General features: G+C 40.3%; 2 protein-coding genes across 4 annotated transcripts in view; one reads left to right on the top strand and one right to left on the bottom strand.

Annotated features, from left to right (window-relative positions):
- The window catches only part of LOC134213586 (transcription factor hamlet-like), a 376,122-nt gene that overhangs the window by 337,159 nt on the left and 15,693 nt on the right, over positions 1–23,270 (top strand). The window lies entirely within an intron of this gene.
- LOC134217984 (polyserase-2-like) lies at positions 3,541–5,623 on the bottom strand. The gene is made up of 3 exons (XM_062696849.1): positions 5,468–5,623; positions 4,294–5,392; positions 3,541–4,228 (listed from the first exon to the last, which is right to left on the bottom strand). The coding sequence occupies exons 1-3, from the start codon at positions 5,535–5,537 to the stop codon at positions 3,622–3,624; spliced, it is 1,776 nt and encodes a 591-aa protein (XP_062552833.1). The 5' UTR covers positions 5,538–5,623; the 3' UTR covers positions 3,541–3,621.

The raw sequence follows: 23,270 nt of genomic DNA, 5'->3' as shown, positions 1-23,270 counted from the left end.
AATTGGAATAAGTCTCGTGATATACTTCCAGCTTCTCTTTACTTTAAATCGTACGTACAATTAAACTCCAGAATCGGGTTTTCAATTCCATAGAAATAAATATTTACACTAAATGAGAGGAGCTCAACTTTGAATAAGGATCAATCATCCCGTGTCAATCTGCAACTCAGTGGAAAATTTCACCCTGACGGGCTGCCAACGATTGCTCTTATTACGAATAGACAATGAGACAAGCTCCGAGCACTCTGAGCCCTGTCACGCGTCACAGGAAGCATCGCGCGCATCAAATCAAAACGACCGTATGCCAACGGCCGAGTGACCGTCATCAGGCGTCGGTGGATGACAGTCCACCAGGTCCTCTTCCGCTCCATCCTACACCCTCCCCGATTCTCCACTGAATTGGCTTTTAATTTCACCCTGATGAGGCAGCCGACGCGACGACTACGACGACGACGACAAGCAGCGCGTTTCGTTTCAATTCAACCGACACTCACTGCGACCACAGAGATGCGGATGTACGACAGCACTCTGGCATCCTCCGATTTCTCACTTTTCCCTTGTTAGCATCACAGATCCCTCTGCCCCATTTGGAATTTGAAACCCTTCCTCCACGTGACACTGCTGAACTGGCATTCGTCTATTTCAGTGGTTCTCAATTGCCTGTAGGCGTGGTTTAGAGATATTCGATTGAATGTCCGAATTCAATTTGGTGTTACTCAACATAGTTAATATAAGGCAATAAAATGCGTTATCAACAATTGAATTATATTCGATTTGATGCTTGATACTACAATAATGACGCGTGGTAACCACTGCTCTATTACAATCGACTTCTCGTGTTGATGTTACTTGCAGGATGGATCCATCTCCGGACGCAAGGGGGTGACGGCATTGTCGCGCGAGTTTCTGTTACATTTTTCTTCCTCCAGTTGACGGAATCGGATTCCAATTTAGTGTTTAAACCCACAGAGGATGGATGATCGCGTGTTCAACTGAGTTGTGTGTTTTCGTCGCCGATGCGACGACCGAGACCACGAACGACAACGAGCGAGTTGTCTGTCGATAGAAAATATAACATCGGGTGCGCTGCACAATTCACCTGTTTTTCACTTTCACGAACCCACGGAACCGGAGAGACACTTTCAATGAAAAGTTAATTGGCTAAATTGTCGGAGTAGAGTTACTGTGCGCGCGCGCGATCAAACACACGCGCGAACCATCCCGGTACTCCCGTCCTGAAGTCATGACAACGACGACCCAAAGGTCCACGGGTGATTGCGATCTAATGTCGGGATCAGGTATACAACTTCTTTCTTTCGGAATGCTTTTCAATAGCTGACTCGGGAAAGAATGGCTAAAGAAGAAGAGGGGATGGGTACTCGACAACAAAATTTATCCTTTCTTCCTAGGTCTACGAAAATTAATGATTCAATTAAGCTGTAAGACCTCTCGAGAGAAGTTAAATAGAAAAGATGAAGTTGATCCACTGCACCCGGTGCCATTTTGATCCAGATCAGATCGAACACGGACGGCAAACAACGCGAGGGAGGCTTTGTTACTCTGAGCTACGAGTTTATAACGTTTCAATTTGAGTCGTCGTTGTTGTTGTTGTGACAGGATGATGTAGTGAAAGGCACAGCTTCAGATCCTGTGATCATGATAAAAAAAACTACGTTACGAAAAAGATTCGACAACCTCGTAGGGTTACATAATAATGGTCCGCATTCAATCGAGGGTTCCCATGTGAACAAAACAGTAACTGAGCTGAAACTGAACTGAAACCGAACTAAAACTCAACTGAAACTGAACTGAAACTGAACTGAAACTGAACTGAAACTGAACTGAAACTGAACTGAAACTGAACTGAAACTGAACTGAAACTGAACTGAAACTGAACTGAAACTGAACTGAAACTGAACTGAAACTGAACTGAAACTGAACTGAAACTGAACTGAAACTGAACTGAACCTAAACTGAACTGAAACTGAACTGAAACTGAACTGAAACTGAACTGAAACTGAACTGAAACTGAACTGAAACTGAGCTGAAACTGAACTGAAACTGAACTGAAACTGAACTGAAACTGGACTGAAACTGAACTGAAACTGAACTGAAACTGAACTGAAACTGAACTGAAACTGAACTGAAACTGAACTGAAACAGATCTGAAACTGAAATGAAACTGAAATGAAACTGAATTGAAACTGAACTGAAACTGAACTGAAACTGAACTGAAACTGAACTGAAACTGAACTGAAACTGAACTGAAACTGAACTGAAACTGAACTGAAACTGAACTGAAACTGAACTGAAACTGAACTGAAACTGAACTGAAACCGAACTGAAACTGAACTGAAACTGAACTGAAACTGAACTGAAACTGAACTGAAACTGAACTGAAACTGAACTGAAACTGAACTGAAACTGAACTGAAACTGAACTGAAACTGGACTGAAACTGAACTGAAACTGAACTGAAACTGAACTGAAACTGAACTGAAACTGAACTGAAACTGAACTGAAACTGAACTGAAACTGAACTGAAACTGAACTGAAACTGAACTGAAACTGAACTGAAATTGAACTGAAACTGAACTGAAACTGAACTGAAACTGAACTGAAACTAAACTGAAACTGAACTGAAACTGAACTGAAATTGAACTGAAACTGAACTGAACTGAAACTGAACTGAAACTGAACTGAAACTGAACTGAAACTGAACTGAAACTGAACTGAAACTGAACTGAAACTAAACTGAAACTGAACTGAAACAGATCTGAAACTGAACTGAAACTGAACGGAAACTGAACTCAAAACTGAACTTAACCCTTTATAAGGCAGACGAATCTAAACAATAAATTAACAAAAACAACAATAGGACACAATGTTGACGTGGTATTAAACTCAAATGTATGTTTGTTATACATTAAACAGTTCAGAAACATTGAAAAATTGGTGGCAATATAGTTGCCACTGCCCGCGAAGCGGTAAAACATTGGTGGCAATATAGTTGCCACTGCCCGCGAAGCGGGAAAACAGGCAACAACAAAAATATAAAAAGATTTTTAAAAATTTGGTTTTACGTAGAATTAGTACGTTACATTTTTTGGTGAAGAGTCCTAGTCAGAAAACGCATCATAAGTGAAAAAAAAAATTTTCACGTATTTTCTCCCAAGGGGGGACCCTTGGAAAAAAAATACAATTTCGTCAAAAATCTAAAAACCAAATATACAGAAAGGCAAAGCTTTTTTCACGCTAATCACGTAGTAATCTAACACAGGAGATTCAAAATAATTGATACCAACGGGAAAAAATATATCTTTGTCGTTTTTTTAACATAATTCGTTAAAAACTGAAAATCCTTCTTCCACTCGAAACTTACGATATGTTCAGGGTTAAACTAAAACTGAACTGAAACAGACTGAAACTGAACTGAAAATTAACTGAAGCTGAACTAAAACTGAACTGAACTGAAACTAGTTTTAGACTAGTTAGAGAGACACAACAAATGAGCTTTCGGCTTTAGTAAGCAGTATGGCTATAGGTTTGTAAAACTTTAATTTCACTACGAATCTCATCCATTTGCAGTCGTTTTTCCGACAGTGGGCGCCAACCAACCCATTTACTCGTTCTGTTTCACTTTCTGCCGAATCCAGTCCGCATAGTGCGCCACGTTGGTGAACACATCCGAAAATTCGTCCCGCTTACAATTGCTGTGCCCGAAGTTCGATATCGCTGCCAGGAAGTATCGTCCCTCGAAGGGCCCATTCTTCACATATTGGAACGGAGCCGAGCCCAAGTAGTGCGAACAGCTCGTACTGTCGTCGTCATGCGAATAGGTGCTGCAGACCTGTCCCCCGCTGGTATCCAGCGGGACATTCTCCCCTGCGTATTTATTTTTGCACGTAGTGAAATCCGCCAACTGAACCACGTTGCGGATCATGGGTTTCTCCTTGCGGTTGTTCCGCTTCCAACCGATGATGGTGAACTTCTTATCCTGAGGAAGGGTTGATTCGCTGGTCGGTGAAAGACAGATTGGGGTTGCGGTGGATGGTTTCTCCAACTTGATCAGCGCTATACTGTTGGCGTACTTTGGAGTATCGTAACTTGGGTGTACGGAGATGCCACGAACGGGGATCCTCTGCGCTGTGGTGCGAATCGTGTCGCCATCAATTTCGAAAATATCGTTCACCGTGTCCAGACGGTAGTCATTCAGTCTGACTGAGCGGCTGAAAAAAGTGTTTTTGTTTATAAACTAATTCGACCCTGCAAAGGGTAAAGCGAAAATACTTACATGGAGGAAAGTCGTTTCTTCATAACACAATGGGCAGCGGTGACGAGAAAACTTGGATGAATCAAAACTCCATGGCACACATCTTCCAGAACTCTGGTGTTTAGATTAATATATTCGATGACAGCCAACCATGGATACTGATTCAAATATCCTTTTAACTCTTCTGGGGTTCCTGAAGGATAAGTGTCCTTACCACAGTTTGCGATGTTCAGCAGATTGGCCTGACTACCCGAATCAGCTGTTGAAGTGGAACCTGGAGGAACCACAATTGGCTCGGCATCTATAGTAAAACTTGTAGTTATAGTAACTTTGGATTTGATCCAGTCCAAATAGAATGCAGCATCTGTGAAAACAACGAAGCTATCTGCCTCCACCTTAAGGGTCTCCAAGTTTGCCTTTGTGTTACTAACTATTCCACGCAGAACCCAGTTGTTGCCCATTCGAAGAAACATACCGCCTCCACTGTCCCCGGGAGCGGCATGAGTTCCATTCCGATGACCTGCGCAGAATGTTTTTGATTCGAAGTAGAACTTGTTGTAATGATCTGGATCACTCTCAATGCACTCCTTCCGCGACACAATTGGAACCGTTGCTTCATTCAAATCTTGTGGAAGTTTGTAGTTCTCGTTCAGTCCCCAACCAACTATATATCCTACTTGCGAGACTATTTTACTCAGCTGGGTGTCACCCTGCCACAGACAGATGGGCTGAATGTAATTATTAAAGGCGATTTCTGTATACAACTTCAACAACGATATGTCATTCTCGAACGTGCTTTCGTCATATTCCTCGTGACGTATGATCATGTCTACCTCATGCTGCTTAAAATGATTCTCCGGGTAGTCCAGATTGCTCAAGCCCACTTTTATATACATGCGACTAGCCGGCAGTCTCTGCCTTTCGTTCGGATCGATCGTACAATGAGCTGCCGTTATCACAAACTGCTCCGTCAAAATCGTCACCCCGCAAGCGTAGCCCGTCAAACCTTGTCTGTACCGATGGAACATGGCTCCGTGCCAAGGCCAACTGCCCGCCAGCGCTCGGTATCCATTCGAAATAAGTTGCTGCACAACGACCTTCTTTTCTCCGCAATTTGCAGCTAGAACGAAATTACCTCATTTATAACGCTGAAATTCCCAAAAGCTTCTAATCGCAAACAAAGAAAATCACCTACCTCCTTCAGCTGACGGAGCAAAAAACAAACCCAGCACCAACGCGGAACCCACAAGTGCGAATGCTCTCATGATCGACTACTGACTGATCGCCGGACCGGTTGCATGCGGGAATACAACACGACGATCATCGGCACTAACATAAGATTTCGGGGAATTCCCTGACGTCGTCGTCTAGCAGAATCGAAGACAGATCAACCGCAACGCAGAGCCCGCTGCCGATAAGAAATTTGTACGATTTCCATCTGGTACATATGGCGATCAGCGATGGCTCAGAATTCTGCGCTGCGAAACCTGTTCGTTCGAGTGGTAGTACGTTGCTGTCGACGTTATCACTGACACGCTGATATGGGGTATGAAGGTATGAATGAGAACGATCAAGGAAGTCCTGATTAATTGGTGTTTAGAAGAATCCCAGACCAAGCCACGTTTAGTGAGATATCGTCTCTCTGTAGTCTGTAGTAGCAAGACCATGCTGAGGGTGGCTGGGTTCGATTCCCGGTGCCGGTCTAGGCAATTTTCGAATTGGAAATTGTCTCGACTTCCCTGGGCATAAAAGTATCATCGTGCTAGCCTCATGATACACGAATGCAAAATGGTAATTTGGCTAAGAAACCTCGCAGTTAAACACTGTGGAAGTGCTTAATGAACACTAAGCTACGAGGCGGCTCTGTCCCAGTGTGGGGATGTAATGCCAAGAAGAAGAAGAAGTCTCTCTATCAAAATGATGTGGTGGAAAATGTTCTGTCGTCGTGGTATACCCTCAGTTCGTGGTAGTGTTGAAATGGTCAATTATGGGTAAAACAATAACCGAAATAATGATGTATCCTTTTGAACTCTTAAAATTAACTGCTAAAGCACCTTTTGTTTCACGAAATTTCTTTATGATAATCCGAAAAGAGCATTTTTGCCTGAAAATTACACAATGCCATAAAAGTAGGACTGAGCATCCAAAAGTACCGCAATGATAAATATCTCCATAGTTTAGAAACCATCATTGAATAACAAATCGTAGTAGCCATGATTTTCACTACTTTGTACATGGGTACAATTTCCAGTCAGTTTATAGTTACCCTTTGAATTGAATAGACGCAATTACAACACAAGTAGTAGGGGAAGGTGGCCGGTTGCCGGCACTGGTCGGTTGTCATTTTGACATTTACGTGCTATGTAAGCACGATCTTGTTGTGCCCATTTCCGAAGCATATAGAAGCTTTTGTTTCGTTTTACAGAGAAAACACTTTTTTGTCAAGTGAAAACCTACTCCAAAGTTTTTTTTTTGTCATTTGCTTAGTGCTATAAGCCGTAGTAAAACGATTGAAATGGTGAGCACATTACGTTAAGCCATAAGCCAAGTTCTTAGGCAAAACTAACATTTTTTTAAATCTGTATAAAATGTATATAATGTACTTAAATGTAATAAATTTCATTTCTATTGACACAATAAATCTTGATCATTCCAGCCATTTACTCCTCCACTTCATAGTTTTGCCTTTCTCGTACAACAAAGTTGTACCGAAAGGCTATCATTTCACTCCAAAATCGATATTTTTATAGCAGTCCTTGAGACCCATGATGTTATATATCATTCGACTCAGCTAGTCGAGTGTATATGTGTGGGTGTGCACACGAAAACTAAAAAACAGCTACTTTTTCATATACACAGGATTTTGTTTTTACACGATTTTTTTTTCGCTCGTGTTTTTGATCGTGTGACTTCAATTTACCACTAAACTCTTCGCAACATGTTTCAAAAATCAAAGAAAAATCACATGATAATTGATATGCGTTAAGCATTTAGGATGAGCGGAAAATTGAGAAAATATAAACCGCGTAAAAACAGAATCCAGTGTAGTAATTCTTAACCGATTTTCTCGCAACAAGTTGCATTCGACAGGGGACAAAGCCTTGTTGATCACTATTGAATTTGATAACGATCGACCATTGCGTTAAAAAGTTATTGAGAAAATTGAATGGAATCGAATAAGCGCCATATAAGGTTGGTGTCTTGGCTAAATGCGAGAAAGGCAGTATCACCACTCGGTGAATTAAGTTGGGTTTTTCATTTTGAGTGGTTTTTTAGGGTGCTGACAACCGACCACCTTTTTCGAAACGGCATAAAATCAACGCTTAACAAACCGGAGACGAGCCAGCCTCGGGCTGAAAGTCTCCTTAATAAAGAAACAAAAAAAAAACGCTTAACAAAATTGGTAGGTAATAATTTTTTTTATTTCCAAGTTTGTTTATTTGGTAGGCTCAGGCGTGTATAACACTTTACGGAGCCATGGTTCCTTGTGATATGTACAATCAATATCATTTTATTATACAGTTAATAAGAGAGGGGAAGGAGCCAGCGTACTCGTGGTGACTCGAGGTTAGTTTACAATGTTTAAGGATGGACGGGGCTTAGGATTTGGGATAAGGAAATTTCAGCTTCTCATCCGGGCATTTGGCGTCAGTGCACTATGGTCCAGGATTCAGATTTACGCGGAAAGATGCATTTTACGCCAAAACTATATTTTTTAGAAAAAACTGATGTTTTACAAAATTGTTCGAAATAGTAAGGCCATCATTATGGTTTTACCAAAAAATAGGGTGGCCCATCATATAAAAAAAAATAGAAAATATTTTTTTTATTTCTCAGAATATTGACATGTTATGTTCTACAAAGTTGTAGCGCAGCTTATTCCAATCAATTTTGCTGAAAAAACTTTTTCTGTAGCTCTTAAGTTGGCTGATTTAGAGCAATTTTACCTAATTGGATTAGGGTGTACCTCAAAAAAACTGTATTTTTGATCTACTTTTTTTGTTTTACATTTCTCAAAAAAGTCGTCTTCAGGTGACTTTTAGAGCTCAAAAAAATGCAACTTTTGATGGGTAAATACGCTCAATATCTTTTTCCGATCAAAAGTTACAATCGTTTTTCTGTCAAAATTACATTTTTTTCATAAGTTGATATCTCCGGTTAGGGCAGACCAAAACAATATATTCACACGGCATCTGAAAGAGAAATTAATATTCTTTATTATGTCAGAAAATTAAGGATATGTTATTTTTTTATCTCAAGTTTCACCAATTTTACTAAAATCATGTTTTTTCAAATAAATCGATATAACTCGACAACGGAAGCAGATACAGACGATATTCTTATAGCAAAACACGCGTCTTAAAAAGCTTCAAAAGTTTTCAGAAGGTGACATCCGTGAAAAATAAAAATGAAATGAGCAGATCATAAATATTCTTTTTGAGGGACACCCTAATCCTGGTAAGTAAAATTACTCTAAACAAGTGAGCTTGAGAGCTACATAAAAGTTTATATAGCAAAGTTGATGGAAAAAAGCTGCGCTACAACTTTGTAGAACATTTTATGTCAATTTCCCGCAAAATAAAAAAAATAAAATTTCACATTTTTATAAAAAGGCCCACCCTATTTTTCGGTAATTCTATAATAAGGGCCCAAGTATCCAGAACAACTTTGTAAAACAAATTTTGTTTCTTAAAAGTATGCTTCAGACCGAAAATGCATCTTTTCTCGTAAATCTTGCAATACGATGATAATGATAAAATTTATAAAAAGTGTTTAAGCTGTAGATTTTTTATTTTCCATTTCTCACAAATGTCATCTTCTGAAGACTTTTGGGGCTTTTCAAAACGTTCAAAACGCGTTCAAAACGTGTTTTGCTATAAGAATATCGTCTGTATCTTCTTCCGTTGTCGAGTTATATTAATTTATTTGAAAAAACATGATCTTAGTAAAATTGATAAAACTTGAGATAAAAAATAACATATCCCCAATTTTTTGACATAATAAAGAATATTAATTTCTCTTTCAAATGCTGTGTAAATATATTTTTTTAGTCTGCCCTAACCGGAGATATCAACTTATGAAAAAAATGTAATTTTGACAGAAAAATGATTATAACTTTTGATCGGAAAAAGATATTGAGCATATTCACCCATCAAAAGTTGCATTTTTTTGAGCTCTGAAAGTCACCTGAAGACGACTTTTTTGAGAAATGTAAAACAAAAAAAGTAGATCAAAAATACAGTTTTTTTGAGGTCCACCCTAATCCAATTAGGAAAAATTGCTCTAATACAGCCAACTTAAGAGCTACAGAAAAAGTTTTTTTAGCAAAATTGATTGGAATAAGCTACGCTACAACATTATAGAACATAACATGTCAATATTCTGAGAAATATAAAAAATATTTTCTATTTTTTTTATATGATGGGCCGCCCTATTGTTTGGTAGAACCATAATGATGGCCTTACTATTTCGAACAATTTTGTAGAACAACAGTTTTTTCTAAAAAATATAGTTTTGGCGTAAAATGCATCTTTCCGCGTAAATCTGAATCCTGGACCATAGTGCGATGTGGCGTGTCGTCATGCTCGAGGAATGGTTCGACTGGGAGCATCTTCCGGATGGCAAGAGCTATGGAGCTCTACGGAACACAAAGGCAGAGACTAAACAAAAAAAACTTTGAAGAAAGAAGAAAAAAAAACAAAATATTAAATTTTGATATCAGAAGCACAAAGAAAGCTATAAATGGCCTGCATATGGACAACAACACGATCTCCCAAAACACCTCGAACTTCCCTGAAGAGTTGTTTACCTCGGGCCACAAGGGTACCCTATAATTGCTTTCTGGAGGCGTCATTTTCCGAGCAGGACCAAACTACGTGATCGATGTCATCATAACCGGCTCCGCACCTACATAAGTTGCTATCGACAAGGTTTATTCTGTACAGATGTGCGTTTAGTGAATAGTGATTGGACATAAGTCTCGACATCACGCGAATGAAGCCTCGACTTAAGTCCTCACCTCTGAACCACGCTCGCCCAGAAACTTTTGGAACTATAGAAAATAGCCACCGTCCAAGTTCATTGTGTGTCCAATTCCTTTGCCAACTTTGAAGAGTACTCTGACGGACTAATGGGAAAAACTCGTTGCTCGAGAATTGTCTATCATAAACCTCACCTTCCTGTGCGCCCACCTTTGCCATGCCAGCGAGTCTGCCTTCTCATTGCCGTAGATTGAGCAGTGAGAAGGGACCCAAACAAAGGTAATCTTGAATGATCTTTCGACCAAAACACGCATCTGCTCTCTTATGTTTGTAAGAAAGTAAGATGCGTGCTTAACAGGTTTCATCGACCGGAGTGCCTCGATAGAACTAAGACTATCCGAGAAGATGAAATAATGGTCTACGGGCTGATTGGAAATTATCCCCAAGGCGAAGTTAATTGCTGCCAGCTCAGCAACATAAACCGAACACGGTTCCTGAAGTTTTTGGAAGGTGGTTGAAGTTACATTGAAAACACCGAAGCCAGTGGATCCGTTGATGCGAGAACCATCAGTGAAATATCTGTTGTTGCAATTGACATGTTCATATTTTTCAGAAGAAAGTGAGGGAATAGATATTTGTCGGAGATGATCTGGTATTCCTTGAATAGCATGTTTCATGGACAGATCGTATACAATTGAGGAACTGTCGTTGGTGAAGTGAACTCGAGGGGGATTATAACACGGAAGACAAAGATCTGACGATATGTAGTTGAGATAAACTCTCAGGAATCTTGAACGACAAGTTAGTTCAAGCATATTATCGAAGTTATCTAGAACAAGTGTGTTACTTGTTCCACATTTGATGAGTATTCCAAGTGAGAGCTCCAGTAACGGTGCTTTAAAGGAGTGACTCCAGCAAGCACCTCCAGGCTCATGTTATGCGTTGAATGCATGCAGCCAAGGGCAATACGCAAACAACGATACTGAATTCGTTCCAATTTGATCAGGTGGCAATCAGCTGCTGAGAGGAAGCAGAAGAAGCCATACTCTAAAACAGAGAGAATAGTCGTTCTATAGAGTTTGATGAGGTCTTCCGGGTGAGCACCCCACCATGTTCCGGAGATAGAACGTAGAAAATGGATCCTTTTCCGGCATTTTTGTATCAAATACTCAATGTGGAGTTTCCAGGTACATTTGGAATCAAACACGACCCCAAGGTATTTAGAAGATAAAGATTGGTTGATGTCATCATTCAACAGCTTGAGTTTCAGTTGAGCAGGATACCGCTTCTTAGTAAACACAACCAATTGAGTTTTTTGCGGTGAAAACTTGATCCCTAAATGTCTGGCCCAAACAGTCAGATTATCTAAGGTACTTTGCAATGGTCCTTGCAAGACAGCTGCACATGGACCTCTTAGAGAGACCACGGCATCATCTGCAAGTTGTCTGAGCGTGCATTGTCCTTCCAAACAATTGTCAATATCTTTAACATAGAAATTATAAAGCAAGGGACTTAAACACGAACCTTGGGGAAGGCCCATGTAGCTATTTCTGGAAGTTGTCAGAGTGCCGAGTGTGAAGTTCATTTGTTTTTCTGACAACAAATTGTACAAGAAATTATTCAAAATAACGGGTAATCCACTACTGTGCAGATTGCCTGACAGTACTTCTATGGAAATTGAATCAAAAGCGCCCTTAATGTCCAGGAATACTGAAGCCAATTGCTCCTTGTGCGCAAAGGCCAGTTGTATATCTGAAGAAAGCAACGCTAGACAATCGTTTGTTCCTTTCCCTTTTCTAAATCCAAACTGAGTATTTGAAAGCAATGCATTTTCTTCGACCCAATGGTCGACTCTTGAAAGGATCATTTTCTCCAATAATTTTCTCATGCATGATAGCATGGCAATCGGTCGGTATGAATTGTGATTAGACGCTGGTTTCCAAGGCTTTTGAACAGCTATTACTTTGACCTGTCGCCATTCAGGTGGCACAATGTTGTACTCCATGAAACAGTTGTACAGTTGTCGTTGGTGGAAATGCGGTTCCGCATGTTTCGGGCCGTTTTCCAAAGTGTTGTCATTGAGGTTTCTCGTGATAGTCCCTCGACAAAACGTCGCCAGTAGCTACGTTTTTTTGCCTTGAGAAGATTTTTGAGTTTTCTTTCGAGCCTCAAATACTCTTCAAAAAGCTCTGACCTTCCGTGTTTACGGAAGGCCTTGAAGGCATCAGATTTCTAAAAATACAACTTAGTACATTCATCATCCCATCCAGGAGTGGCTGGTCTTCTTATGACAGATGTACTTGGAACACGTCGTTTCTGAGCTTCTAGTGCGCTTTTTTTAATTAATTCGGTAAGGAATCGATATTCGTCCAGCGGTGGAAGAATATAAGTTGATTCAATACCAATATTTACCGCCGATGCAAATTTTTGCCAGTCAATGTTCTTCGTGAGGTCGACAAAAACATTAACTAGCTCAGATTGTTGATAGCTACTTTTAATTGTAGTAACTATCGGCATATGGTCACTACCGTGGGGATCTTGAATAACCTTCCACGTGCAATCTAACGATAGTGAATTTGAACATAAAGACAGATCAATACGGCTTTGTTGACCATTTGGTCCTATTCTAGTTACTTCACCAGTGTTCAAAATATTCAAATTGAAATCGTCACACAAATCATAGAAAATAGGCGCTCTATAATCGTCATACGTTTCGCCCCATCCAACACCATGTGCGTTCATATCTCCCAATATCAACACTGGGGATGATAAAAGGAGACTGCGCTCCAAAGATGTCGACGATTAAGAGAGGCATTTGGAGGAATGTACACTGAAGCTATGCAAAGATCTTTATTTTTCACATTTACTTGGCATGCAACGATTTCTAAGCCGTGAACAGTCGGAATGGGAATTCTGTAGAAGGAGTAGCATTTTTGATCCCTAAAAGAACGCCACCATAATGATCATTCCGATCTTGGCGAATATTATTAAAATCGTGGAAGTTGATTTCGTCTTCGGAAGAAAGCCATGTTTCACAGAGTGCAAATATGTCGCAATCGGAACTGCGAATCAAAAACTTGAACACGTCTAATTTATTTTTCAGACTGTGACAGTTCCACTGCAGCACAGTGATTGTATCTTGTATGGCCGTATTATCCATCGAAAGATACAATTCCTGCAAGAAGGGGCCATGAAACAGTCAATTGCTTCAGATAATTTTCTACTGTTGGAATAAAGAGGTCAATGATTGGCCTCAATGAATTCGGAATATTGAACAAATTCAAAAAACGGTCCACAAGGTCCTTAAAGGAGATCAATCCTCGCGTGGACGGAATACTTTTTCTAGAAGTGCGAATTTGTTTTTTTCTTTCGTTGATTCTCCTAGCCGGATGTTTCTTCGAAACATCGGATTTAGGCAATGGTGGGAATGTCTTACTGCAACTAGGATCAAAAGAAGCAGTAGGGACAGATTGCTTCGGGATTTTAAATAAACCCCCATTACCTTCAGATTTTGGCAAGCTTTTATGGATGACTTTTGTTCTCTTACGGCGCGATCCCGGGGAAGACGGTTGCTTCCTCTTTTCGGGCACGTGTACCTCCGCAGAATCATCCATGTCGGCTGCGTCAGAGTCCAATTCGTCAATTGATATGGAATCATAATAATCACTTACACGAACGGTGGCTGAAATAGCAGTCGATGCAGTGGCTGTGGCGGATGTGTCTTGCGACCTAACCATTTCCGCATACGACTGCTTGGAGCGCTGTACCAACGAGCGCTTCACTTTTTGGGTGCGCTTTTTGTACACCGGGCATTCTTGCAAACCATGGGGAGGGTTCAAACCACAATAAGCACATTTTGTTGCTTGTTGCTGGCAGAACTCCTCCCGATGTCTTTCTGAGCATTTGCCACAACGTGGTTTGTTGTCACAAAACTCGGCAGTATGACCAAGTTGTTAGCAGTTGGTACAATTAAATACCCTTGGCACAAAAAGACGCACCGGAAACGACATATTTTCTATATCGACAAACTTTGGAAGCATCGAACCGGCGAATGTCACCCGAAGCGAGCCTGACTTGGAATAAACCTTTTGCCATCTACCGTGGCTGCTGAATGCAATTCCTTGCAGTCCAGAATATCCACGGTAGATTGCAGGGCGTTCTTTAGGCGACCTTTCCCTCCAAGCACATCCTTGCAAGTCAAGCTCGCTGCGTTGATTACGCCTTCTATCTCGACTTCCCGCGAAGGCACATAAACTAAATATTCAACATTGTACGCCCTGTCGCCAACAATTTCATTCGCCACCTGGTATGTAGGTGCGGTGATGCGTAGTTTGTTCCTGTTGATTTGGCTGAATTCAAGCTTCGTAAAACGACGCGTCAAATCTCGTTTTATGCCCAGAAAATCTAGGCTCTTCACTTTCTGCCGAAAGTAAACAACCCAAGGCCCAGGCGAAGCCGCATGGTACAATCGTGTACGAGTACTATCTTTTGGAGGCCCATTGCCTCCTACTGTCTCTGCCTCCATTCTCACCTCGCAAGGTGGAAGGATAATTATTGCCTATGCTAACTTACAACTAATAGCTTATTAGAAAAAAAACTTCAAGAAAAAAAACTAATTCAATTTGTGTCTATTAGTTCCGCTCTGTGACGGGAGAACAATAAAGCAATCTCTTCCACTTATCTGCCCCTGCTGCTGTAGGTAGCAGCAGTAACAATAGCCTGCTTCACTGGCGTCGCCAGAAGCAGCTACTTCACTCGCCGACAGCGATCGCCTTGGATCCGTAGGTAGGAATAGCACCACACAATACAACTCGCACTACCGAACACAATCCGCGATGAGACACAGCACACACGTCTGGCTCGTTCGAACTATCGGCACGGAATGCACATTTAAGCTATGTTCTAAATCTTCCATGTAAATACATTGTTATGAGTGCCTAAACATAACAGAAACAAAATGTCCAACCTGAGAATATGTCCTAAAATATCAACGTGACCATAAGACATGAAATTATCGAGTTTTAAATTAACCTAACCTATTTCTGGTTCTTCGAAACACCCGGGAGGTGCGATCTACCCAATCAATCAAGTTCTGAACGATGTGTCCGTGCATTGCTAAACGTCCCAGCAGGTCCATTGAGCCGATAAGATTTGACTCAATACTTTTACAAGCTGCTACAGGCCTTTATGTTTCTTAAAACCGGCCTGGGATTCAAAAACGGCGATCTACCCGATCAACCAAGTCCTAAACGATGTATCCATTTAGCGCTAAACATTACAGCATGCTTATTTCATTCATTATTTTCACAAGCTTCAACATGGCCTCCGCGATTCGATGTTCTACGACTCGATATCGACTCGTGGAAGCAAATGATGCCATACTGAAAATATTTTCTCGGTTACTCTGATGGTTCTTTCGAACTATTTTCCAAGGAACTTCTATTACACATTTCGATGTATGCTTGAGTCAATGGTCCTTTCATTAGCGATTTAAAGAGGATCGACTGTATAGACCCTTTTTGTAGCTCGGATCGTGTGATCTATGCACGGTGTATGATATGATATCCAAGTAGGTCCATTAAGTTAATTTTAGGTTCACCAAAACGTCCTGGAAACCGGAACGATTGAACTACTTGATCATCCAAGTCCGTGAACGCAGAACAAATCGCAGGTTAACCTCATTGTCATTGTGCATCTTGACTCAAGATCATTTTGGAACACCTTGGACATTGGATCTCATGTTCATGGAAATTAGGATCATATGCTTATTACACCGGATTGGGTAAATACCGATGATGAGGATATTGCGAAAGTCTTGTTTGTTCTAGTAGATACTATAAACTAAACTCAAGAATATTTTGGAGTACCTTGAAGATCCCGAATTCATGAAAATCGGGTTTGCATGATTCGTATATACCTATTCAATAGGGTTGGGGGTATACCGACAATGAGGACATCGAAAAAGCCTTGATTAATCCGGTAAATACCGTGGGCTGAACTCCAGAACATTTTGGAGTATCTTGAGCATCTCATATTCAAGAAAATTGGATTTGCATCATGCGTATATGCTTATTGAACCGAATTGGGGACGTATATGCTTATTGACGATGAGGACATTGCTAAAGTCTTGATTGATCCGGTAGATTCCGTCGGCTGAACTCCAGAACGTGTTGTAGTACCTTGAGTATCTCGTATTCAAGAAATATGGGGTTTGCATAATGCGTAAATGCGTTTTGAACCGGATTGGATGTATACCGACGATGAGGACACTGACAAAGCCTTGATTGATCTAGTAGATACCGTGGGCTGAACTCCAGCACGTTTTGGAGTACCTTGACCATCCCGTATTCAAGAAAATTAGGTTTGCACTATGCGTATATTCTTATTGACCTGGATTGGGTGTACACCGATGATGAGGACATTGCCAAAGCCTTGATTGATCCGGTAGGTACCGTGAGTAAAACTCAAGAACCTGGAGTACCTTGAGTATCTCGTATTCCTGAAAATTATTCACAGACATAATGTTCAGGATGGCTCAACTTGTCTGAGTATTCAAAACTATCAAACTATCAAACAATGTTATTTAGGATTCAAATACCTCAGATTCATTTGCCGAAATCTTTCCAATGATTCGGATATCTGGGTCTTCAGGGTATAGTCAAATTTGACCCCTGATATTTTTCCTGCAAAGCCAACATCCTGGTGAACAGTTTTGCTGAAGAAAGTGGGGACCTATCTCTCTTCTGTGATTTTACACAGCTAATCTAAAACGCTGGGCATATATGACCCATCCGTCCTGAAAGGGTTAAGCTTGAAGTCCGTTGGCCACAAGAAGAAGAAATCTTTGCCTTTCTACAAAAGGCATCCAAACCGTGCAGCAAGCTGCGCAGGAAATACATGTCCGTCATTTTCAACAATACTGCGGCAAACTTATAACTGAACTGTGGATCCGACATCACCGTTATAAGCCGTAAAACGTGGAAAATTATCGGATTCCCTTCACACTCAACGACAATCGTGGAAGCATATACGACACGGAGAACCCTTCGAGTCGATAGCCGAGTTCATTTGTCCGATAACCATCGGCAATGTTTCGACTGCAACGGTGGATTTTTTAAATAGGCAGCACCCATAGTTGTTGTCAAAAAACGGCGGACAACTAACCTTAAGGCTCTACAAAAATTAGACGCAAAAAAAAGGTTTCCGATTGTACCACCATCATCGGCGGTGTGTCGTTTGTCTCTTTTTGTCTGCCGCAAACTTATAACTGTGGTAGTGCAATACCAAGCGACAGCACAAACACGCACTTGAAACACGTGGTTGTCGGTTGTCAATCTTACTTCCTCCTTAATGTGGAATTCTCAACTAACAACTGCCAAGAGTTAAACTAGTGGGGTTCACCGGTGTCATATCGATGGCCTTGTACGGTGAGTCCATCGAGGAGGTTGAATTGATCGCAGCCTATTCGCTCAGTCTCGTCGAGGAGTGGTTCCCGGGCAGAAGCCATGAACAGAATAACAAAACATGATATGGATTTGATTGATATAAGAGATAAAAGAACAGGCAACAATATCAAAAATTTGCACCGAAATATCATTTGAATAGCAAGATATGCTATGGATAAGAACAAACTAATGGCAGATGATATTGATCACTTCTTACAAATAGCATAACTTGATGTCCTCATGATATTTTAGTGCAAAATATTGATATTGTCATCTGATCTTTTATCTCTTATATCAATCATGTCCATGTGTGTGTATCTTCAATCTAACCCCCACTGCCCGGCAGTGGTATTATGGAAGAAAGCTGTCTTTAATAAAGTCAGCTTTAGCCCGGGAGTTAGAAGGTGTTAGCTCTACTGCAGCTCCAGTGACTCATTTCAGACTGCCTGGTAACTCACGTCCAGTCCGAGGTCACTTTCACTTGCAATAAGCCTGTTTATGCTACCATTATCAATTGGATAAAGGATCCATAAACAAACCTCTGGATTTTTAAATCCAGCGCGTATTTAGTTCTTGAATCATATTAAAACATATTGAAACAATCTCACCAAATTGATCAAATTCCGTATAAATGAACTAAGGAAGAGCAGATTACAACTAGTGTCCACGAACAAACCACTACTCTTCCAGCGCTATTCCGAGCAATTCTCTATTGATCCATATTTTCCTGGTATTTTCACAAATTCATCCCCGTATTCAAACTACACAAACGATTTCGCGCACTCAAATAAGAATACACTTGAGAAAAATTTAACAAAACTGAATTCTCAAACTTCAGATAACTTAAACTTTTTTCTTCTAGTACATATGCAAAAAATACACATCAGCCGAATCTATTTCTTGCGGAAACGAACAAAAACCGTGACAGCAAAAAGCAAAAGCAACCATCCACGCGCATGGCTTGCTGCGATCTCTCTTATATCAATCATGTCCATATCACATTTTGCTATTTTATCAACATTTGATATTATTTAGCTATTTTCGTCTACTCGGGTTGCGCAGCAAGAAGCTTCAGCTGGCACATCAGTCGTCAACAACCGGAGATCGATGCAGAAGACGTCAATTAGAGGCGGCGACTTCGCCATCACCTCCAAAAGATCTCTTGAACAATTGGGGTGCATGCTCGAGGATGAGCTGAGCTTCAAAAACCATGTCGACTACACCTGCAAGCCCGCGTCGACGGCGATAACGGCACTATCTAGGATGAAGACGAACAGCTCTAGGGTGTGCAAGCGTGGCGATTTCAATACTGCAGTACGGAGGTCCAATCTGGGTGTCAGCGCTGAGCGCAATCTGCAACTCCCGAAAGCCCGCGGGCATGATGGTCGTCATCAAACTGATGGTGAAGGAAGACGAAAAGTGCTACACCCTCAAAGGGCATCGAGAATACCCGAAGGAACATCAAGCCAGCAACGGTAGCCAAATGGCAAAGGGAGTGGGACAATTCGACTAAGACAGGTGGACCCATCGCCTAGCCTCAAGAGCTCATGTAGAGCAAAACTTCCCTGGGGTATCAAACCAGACACCACCCCCTCCTCCCCTTACGAGACAAGATTTAAGAAAAATAAATCTTGTAATCCCTAGTAAATTCTAAAATAAAACATAAAGTAAATACGTAGTCCTTCCTTACTCCAAAAGACTAACGAATAAAGCCATTCAATCAAAATCAGAAACTGTTTTAGTATATTTTTAGGTACAGGCGATTAATACACTTTCAGTGGGCAAACGCATACTGCTTCAGGTTTGTAGTATTCTAGTAGTAGTAAATCTTTAAGCGTATCGGCGAAGTTGCAAGTAATACTCATGGCACCAACATTCAAATAAGTCAAGATTACCAAATTGTCATGCATTAATCTGTTATTCAATGTTATTTAAAGTGCTGTGGCTATAATTTATATCCACAAAGGCACTTTTTATTTAGGGAAACTGTCCCGATCTTCATACTACTGAACATATATTCATCTCAACGCGAAACTAAGAAATACAGCACCAATTTCGTTGCTTCTTTTTGTCAACATGCTTGCTTACTGCTGAAAAAATCAAAAATTTAAGAAACAAATAAAATTGCTTTCCATTGCTTTGTTTTCGATGGGATGAATATCGGAGCCATGAGATGAATTCCAGGAGCAGATCCCCTACACACTGCACAAATAATAGACAGCAAATCATTTTCATCGTGTTGTAATCTACTTATAATGCAAGTTAGAGCAATTCTGATTTGTAACAAAATAGGTTATAAACTATAGAGAAAAATTGTCGCTTCGGTTACGAAGCTGTCCAAAACATGTTGGGTGCAGAACTGTCAACTAGTATGTTTTTTTTTTCGTTCTCCCTATCCCAGCCAGCAAAATATGGATTAAAATGGAATAAAAAATTCCCTTAAACTACAAAATAGAACGAGCTTAAATGAAATGATTCATTCAAAGTATTAACAAAGACATAACACTTATTGTTGTTACAATCGTTAAAGGAGTTAAAAATTACCTTTATGTTGACCGGTTTGGGCTTACACTTTCGCGTGGTGGGTGTTTCAGAGATACCGATTTTTATAAAATAATATTCCCCCATAAAGACACCGTGTAGCCATCTGTTTACCAGATATCAGTTTCAGTTTCACTAATCCAATGGATTTTGACATTTGAGCGGTGTTCACTCGAACAAAAGCTAACCTTGCATTCATTTCACGACCTGCTAAAACGTCATAAATTATTAGGGGTTTTACTTTTTTTTGTGCAGATAAAATTAACCGCAACAATGTCTCTAATGTTCGATTACGTGAAAATATACGTACTCATCATATTGTGACAAGTTATCTATGCAAATTATGTAATTTCGTGATGCTTCATATTGTTCCTAAGGAGATCAATGTAGCACACGAACAGATAAATCATTGATTGTAAATTCATACTTCGAAGTTACCCAATCAGCCGATCAGACAAACACCGATTACCTAACAGTGAAAATCACCATGGTATGATCATTACCATAAATTTATAACCCCTCATAAACGGGAACAACGAGTGGTCGTAACCCAGCACACCGGGGTATCGTCCCGAATCCTCCTCCTAGTCAAGCCATTAGGCGCTTCAAATAGATTGAAACGTGCAATCAATTCACAACTGGCCAACAACGAACAACAAACATCGGGCCCGTGCGCGCGCGTGCTCCGGGGACCAGTAATCGCAAACCAATTTGATCATCGTTACTTTCCGCCATGGTCTTTACAAATCATTACGACCTTATCCCACCTAACCCCTCCCAATAGAGTGATCCTTCATCACCACCAGAGTCGGTGATAGTTACTTAGGCCGGTGAAGATCATCCGCCCTTCGCAATCCGAGACGACCGACCAAACTGACGACGACGACGACGACGACGACGGGTTAAGAGAGTCTTCAAAAATTGCTTCAAAAACCACACCAGATAATGATCGAACATCACGATTCCATTTTCGCGTCTTTAAATTTTTCTTCCGCCGCTCCACCTTCCCGTACCATAGACATTGACCGGGTGGTGGTGGTAGACTCGTATCACGCGCCAAATAGCACCGCCGCACCGCAGATCATTTCTATGCCAACTGCGCTGCCCAACATCACGGTAAACAAACATACAACCCGCGCGCCTTCCGAGAGGAGGATGACGCCACCCACTTTGGGATGGACCGGCGGACAAAAAACTTTTGTATTTGATCCTAATGGGCTAGGAAAACCGGATAAATACTGTCATCAGAGAAAAAGTAGAATCATACAAATTTACCACGGCAAGGTATAGCCAATGGGATTCAAAATAGTTTTAAAAATTATAAGCTGATTTTTTTATGGTTTATTCCATGAGATTAAAAATTCGATAAAAATCAAAAATAATACCTTTTTTCGGGATCAATTCGAGAAAAAAAAACTTATTGTCATTAACAATCGAATAAATATATGTACAAAGTAGATAATCAAAAGTCTAAAGGTAGCCTCACCCCTCGGGAATTTGAACCGCGGATTTTTTCCCATGTATTTTTACATATGCAATGTTTTCGGGATTTGGGCACGAAAAATCAAAATCTCGGCCCCATTATAAATGCACGGGGACCAAAATCCGGCGGAAAAATTTCCCGAAATGTAAGATAGTGTTAACCTCGTAATCATTTTGAAATTTTTCAAATTATTTGGAGAATTGCATCCCATATCTCGTTGTGGATTTTTTTTCGTGATTCTACTTTTTATTTTTTGACTTTTCTCCTAGCGTATGACAATTGAGAGGTAATTGGTGTAGGGAAGCAATGAGCATATTATGGGTCACTACAGTTGGTAGTTCCATACACAGGAAAAAAAAACTTCGAAGCACTGGCGGCGCCAGAGTTCTGGTAATGGTAGGACACCAGCACTTTGGCGTAATTGATACATGCATAATTTGGTGTCGGTAATAAGAAATATAATCAGAGGGGTTTCAATTTTCCAATTTAACTAGATTAGTTCACTGCCTGTTTTAAATGGCCAAAAGCTCTTGGAACTCAGCAAGAAAGCTTTTTGCAGCATTACTGGCCTAAAAACCGGACACGGCCCGAGCAGATATCATTTGAAAGACATTGGCCAGATCCAGAATGATATCTGTCGTTTCTGTAACATGGAACGTTGAACCTCGGAATATCTGCTTTGCAGTTGTGATGCATTGTACAAGCACAGACAAACAGACATCCCAAGTAACAATTTCCATGCTTCTTGGATTTATTTGATTCTTGTACAGGAATAATAAAAGTAATCACCACAACTAGCTGCTTAGTTTTATTGTCACTCTTATTGCTATCAATAAACCTTCTCTAAATATGCTGAAAAGGCTTAAAACGTCAAACGCCTATTGACTTTATGAGCAGCTCTGCGGTTATGTTGAAGAGCGTAATAAATCCTATTTTCAAAGCTGGATTAAAGCCAAAATTTATGGTCGTAATGTGGTCAAATGAATAACCCTAATAAGCATATTTGCATAGCAAAGAGTTTATACCGGTGTTTAATAAAAGCAACATTTTTCTGATCTAATTCTCTGTAGGCCATATTGGAAACGGAGAAGCATTTTCAAGTCTGTGAAATTTTTCACTGAAATTCATAACTAGAGGATGTTTTCATCGCGTAAAATACTTTTTTTGGTAATTGACTTTCGTTACAAATACATTGAGGTGGATTATCGACAAAATCAGCGGTGATTTATGATAATGCGATTATAATTAATTTACATTTTTTCCCAGAACTACATCATTTTGAGGGCGCATGATGTTCAATCTTATTTTTTCACTACCTTTCACAATGAAATCGAACGCGCACCTCATTTCAATGGAAGTATATTGAAAAATAATCCTGAAAAAAATATTTTGCAGTCGTGCTCATCATGCTTTTTATCAACAATTCATTTTGTTATTATTTTTCTGCAGAGTTTTGTTTCTCTTTTTTCAAAGCAACATTTTTGACAGCGGCCGCAGCCAAATTCCCTTTCTTGCGGATGGTTTAAAAGGAATTTCTAAATACTCTTA

Source organism: Armigeres subalbatus, chromosome 2 (assembly GCF_024139115.2).
Source record: "Armigeres subalbatus isolate Guangzhou_Male chromosome 2, GZ_Asu_2, whole genome shotgun sequence".
NCBI lineage: Eukaryota > Metazoa > Arthropoda > Insecta > Diptera > Culicidae > Armigeres > Armigeres subalbatus.
The sequence above is the reverse complement of the archived record's forward strand: the minus strand, read 5'-3'. Positions and strand labels throughout refer to the sequence as shown.

Bases quoted from the DNA above. Each gene is read 5' to 3' on its own strand.
- LOC134217984 (XM_062696849.1), bottom strand. From the start codon at position 5,537: ATGAGAGCATTCGCACTTGTGGGTTCCGCGTTGGTGCTGGGTTTGTTT. The intron at 5,393-5,467 runs GTAGGTGATTTT...ATTTCGTTCTAG, and splicing joins TGCTCCGTCAGCTGAAGGAG to CTGCAAATTGCGGAGAAAAG. The intron at 4,229-4,293 runs GTAAGTATTTTC...CACTTTTTTCAG, and splicing joins AAGAAACGACTTTCCTCCAT to CCGCTCAGTCAGACTGAATG.